Consider the following 4,892-nt stretch of genomic DNA (forward strand, 5'->3'; position numbering starts at 1 on the left):
GGTGCGATAAGCTCATCCAAGAGTGCAAAAGAAATCTCTTGTAGGCGATCTTGAACTAAAAGATATGGAGTTGCTACACTATTTCCTTGGGTTAGAGGTTTAGTAGGGTGATGGAGAGATCTTCGTAGGACATGGAAAGTATGCTCTACATATTCTGAGGAGACTTCACATGTAGGATTATAGACGCATGACCACGCCTTTAGTCACAAATTAGAGGAATACATATACATCTAGATCAGAGTGAGTAGATCCTACACTTTACTGGAAAATGACCGGGTCACTGATATATTTGGTGAACACGCAACCAAACATATTTTTTTGTAGTTAACCCTTTGAGCCAATTTATGGTCGAGCCTTCCAGAGCGCATTGGGTTGCTGCTAAGAACGCGTTGAGATATGTCAGGTGGACAATAGAGCATAGATTTTGGTATAGACACGTTGACGAGTTGAAACTTGAGGCCTTCACATATGCAGATTGGGTAGGGAGCTCCACAGATAGGAAGAGCACACTGGGTTGCAAATTCATTATTGGATCAATAATTGTTTCTTTGTTCAGCAAGAAGCAAAGATCAGTCACATTGAGCTCAGTAGAGGCCGAGTACATGGTTGCTAGTTGGATAGGGTGTAAAGCTATTGGTTGAGGAAGCTTCTTGTGGTTTTTTCAAGAGATAGTTGGATACTACAGTGATACACTATGACAATCAGAGTTGCATCAAGCTCTTTGAAAATCCAGTGTTTCACGATTGCTTTAAGCACATTGAAATACATTATCACCACAAAGATATTGTTCAAAGAGGTATCATTACAGTCCAATACATAGCAACAAAGGAGTAAACAACATACATTTTCACCAAGGCATTGGCAAGAACTAGATTTGTATACCTCAGAGAGAAGTTGGGTGTAGAGTAACGTACCTTCCTCATAGACTTTCCTCTCTATGAGGGAGTGTTGATTGGAGTACAAAAGTCAGGTTTTTGCTTGTCTAAGTGCTAAGAATAGTAGAAGAAACTAGAAGACTGCCACTTTAGCATAATATTGATTTATTTAACTATTTCCTAAAGTCAAACTTAGGAGAAATAAAAAATTCCTAAGTTAACTTATAATTTAATCTCAACAACTGATCACGATTTAATCTCAACTATTGAGATGGTTATTAGGGTTGAGATCGAAATTATAAGAGGAGATGGATCGAATTAGCGGCAAGTCAGTTGAGCATGAGCAAAGTGTGTCAGATCAACGAAGGAAGAGTCGAGGGTTTCAAAATATCGCAATGATACAAGATCATAGAAGAAATCGAGTGAGGGCCAAGCTTTTACTACCCAACACAATCATACCATTCACATGTATATGCAATAGAGATGATTTGCGCCCAAACATGTGCGCAATTTATCTAATCTGTGTACAGATTTTGCAGATCTAGTTCATAGGTAAGGGGTCGATTCAGCTTGGAGGATTGATGAGTTGTTCTAGTGATAAAAGGGAGTTCCTCCCTTATTCTAATTCTTATAAAAAATCCATTGTTGAAGAAGAATAATAAAAGACACACAATTTTGCAGGTTTTCCCGAGAGTTGGGGTTTCTTGGGTATATCTTATGTTCTATGTGTTGATGTGTTTGTCTTCTTATTTATGTTTATGTTGTGCATATTCAGTTAAGTTTTTATACTTTAAAATTGAAAATCACTTTATTAGATTTTAAATAAATCTAACATCAACATTTAACACTCTATATACAAATTAATATTATATTAATTTTAAAAACATATTGTGATATACTCTATATACAAATTAATATTATATTAATTTTAAAAACATATTGTGATATACTCTATATACAAATTAATATTATATTATATTAATTTTAAAAACATATGGTGTAAAATATGGACTTCTTAACAATTTACTATTAAAAATTAAGAATTATTATCCATCATTACATATTCATAAAAATTAAGAATTATTATCCGGTCTCGGCCAGCATCTACCTGCAGTTGTCTATAAGGCTACTTTTTGAAAGTCTTTCCGCCGGGTTTTTCCGGTCGAAATCATGCAAGAATTTATTGGAATCACAAGTTTGATAGTAGTTTCTGCACAATGAGGGTGCTGAATCCAAATATGCAGTTAAAAAACCATTTTAACTGCAACAAATCAAGATTTAACCTCAATTTCTTCCGCCGGATTCCATCACCGGAATCTCCAAAAAATCGCATTATAGACAACTCCCATCTCCCCGAAAATGCTGGCTGAGGCTATGTAAGGGTATTAATGCATCGGTACTGTACATGATAACCCGTCCTAAGATTCCATTCGTACCCTCCAGACATAGGGTTTCATTCGTACCCCCCTGACACCAGTCATAGGGTTCACATTTTTCATATCCTACCCTTCTATAAGATAAATGTATTTGACTGTTTGTTTTCCGAATTTGCTTCTCATCTTATTCTCGCCAGAAAGAATGGCAGGACCATAGAACTGCACATGATAACACGTCCTAAGATTCCATTCGTACCCTCCAGACATAGGGTTTCATTCGTACCCTCCAGACACCAGTCATAGGGTTCACATTTTTCATATCCTACCCTTCTATAAGATAAATGTATTTGCCTGTTAGTTTTCGGAATTTGCTTCTCATCTTATTCTCGCCGGAAAGAATGGCAGGAGCAGCAGCATATATGTACGAGAGCGTGGCCAAGGATTATGTGAACGCCAGGCCTCGTTATCCGCCTCGGCTTTTCTCATTGCTCTCTTCTCTCACGCCCAAACATCAGCTTGCGTGGGACGTTGGCACAGGGAATGGCCAAGCTGCCCTTCAGGTGATCAGTCCCAGTTTTGACGTGCATAACAAAACCCGGTTAAGACGGGTGTCGTCTCGGTTATTTATAACCTTTGTTTTTGTGTTGCAGATTAGCAAATATTACGAGCAGGTTATAGGCACAGACATAAGCGAGCGGCAGCTGCAGCAGGCGGAGAGGAGGCCCAACATAAGGTACGCCCTCACGCCGCCCGTGCTGACGGACGACGAACTCCATTCGATCGTCGGCCCGGAAGGTTCGGTGGATCTCGTGACGGTGGCCATCGCCGTCCACTGGTTCGATCTGAACACATTTTACGCGCAGGTCAAGCGCATTCTGAGGAAGCCCGGGGGAGTGATTGCGGTGTGGGCGTACACGAAGCCCTCCGTTAGTTCAGCGGTGGATGAAGTGTTTGACCGGTTCTTTGAGCGTATTCTGCCCTTCTTCGACCCGTGCGCCAAATTGGTGTTCGAAGAGTACAGGACTCTGCCCTTTCCCTTCCCTTCTCATCCCGCCGCGGGAGGAGATTCGGTCGTCGAATTAGAGATCGAAGAGACGAGGACACTGGAGGAGTACCTGAATTTTTTCAGAACATGGTCTGCTGTGGTGTATACTAAGGGTTTGCTAGACGACTTCGTTCAGCAATTTGAGGAGGCGTGGGGAGGTCCTGCCCATCTCGCTCGGACGGTTAAATTTCCGCTCTTCTTAAAGGTCGGGATGGTTTGAATTGATGTTTCAGTTTGGGTTGGTTTGTGATTTTATCTTCTGCCCGCAATTACGTATGTAGTATTTTTTATTTTCAGTAATAGAATATCGTTTCAGTTTACAAAAAAAAAGTGTATGAGAAGTTTATCAAATTTTTATTTTTTTTCACTAGGAAAAAACCGTCTGTTTTTGAATTTTATATATATATATATATATAAACAGTATCATAGTTTTGATAGTATATCTTTTTTCTAGTGGATCAGGAAATTAAATATATACTCCTTACAACAACATCTGCTATATTTTAGATATTTTTCTGATTCTAGGATGAAACAAAGAAAACAATAATACACATATTTTTTAGAAATTGTTCCATATACAGTAATCTATATAGTAGTCTATCAAATGTCTTTTTTATACAAGACCATGTACAAAACATTTACAAAAAAGTAATACAAAAAGTAGTTTCAAAGTATTTATCTGTGTTGATGTATTGCTCGGCTGACAAGGATTGTAGAGCTCTACCTTGGCCTAGAAATTGTTCCATATACAGTAATCTATATAGTAGTCTATCAAATGTCTTTTGTATACAAGACCATGTACAAAACATCTACAAAAAAGTAGTACAAAAAATAGTTTCAAAGTACTTATGTGTGTTGATGTATTGCTCGGCTGACAAGGATTGTAGAGCTCTACCCTGGCCTAGAAATTGTTCCATATACAGTGATATATATAGTAGTCTATCAATTGTATTTTTTATACAAGACCATGTACAAAACATCTACAAAAAAGTAATACAAAAAATTGTTTCAAAGTACTTATCTATGTTGATGTATTGCTCCGCTGACAAGGATTGTAGAGCTCTATCTTGACATGTCAATGCTTCTTTCTTTTGTCATTGTTGTCCCCATTTTTATCTGGATATGCATACCTTCTTTTGCGGCCATTAGTCCCTTTTTTGACATTTCATCTGCGTTCTTGTTGTAAGCTCTGCTGATGTGTTGTATGGAAGATTGTTGAAGAGTGATCCATAGGCTTTGAATGCGGTTCGGCTAGCGTTGTAGGGAGTTTTGTTGGATATTATTCTTCCCCAAAATGTGATCTACAATACATCTGGAATCTCCATAGATTTGTATTTGTGGGATATCCAAAAATTTGGTAATCCATAATAGCCCCCACAAGGCAATTGCTTCGGCTTTCATACTTGCCCCCTCTCCCGCATTCCGTTGTATCCAGAATTCTTGATCTTCCAAAACTTTTAACCAAATTCCACATCCGCAATTGCTTCGGCTTTCATACTTTCCCCCTCTCCCTCCTTGTGATGCCCCATCAAAAAAACCAACTGGGTAGTTGATATCCTGTACCATCCCTTTATCTTCCTTTTCTTTTTGCTTGGT

The 4,892-nt window shown here is 38.5% G+C and overlaps 1 protein-coding gene across 1 annotated transcript; it reads left to right on the plus strand.

Annotated features, from left to right (window-relative positions):
* The first annotated feature begins 2,433 nt into the window (after positions 1-2,433).
* LOC149155485 (uncharacterized) lies at positions 2,434-3,680 on the plus strand. Its single transcript, XM_089440650.1, has 3 exons — positions 2,434-2,811; positions 2,902-3,573; positions 3,628-3,680. The coding sequence occupies exons 1-2, from the start codon at positions 2,593-2,595 to the stop codon at positions 3,514-3,516; spliced, it is 834 nt and encodes a 277-aa protein (XP_089296776.1). The 5' UTR covers positions 2,434-2,592; the 3' UTR covers positions 3,517-3,573; positions 3,628-3,680.
* The last annotated feature ends 1,212 nt before the right edge of the window (positions 3,681-4,892 follow it).

Source organism: Pinus tabuliformis, chromosome 9 (assembly GCF_031772625.1).
Source record: "Pinus tabuliformis cultivar Carrire ecotype Pingquan chromosome 9, CPIR1, whole genome shotgun sequence".
In the NCBI taxonomy this organism is placed as follows: Eukaryota; Viridiplantae; Streptophyta; class Pinopsida; order Pinales; family Pinaceae; genus Pinus; species Pinus tabuliformis.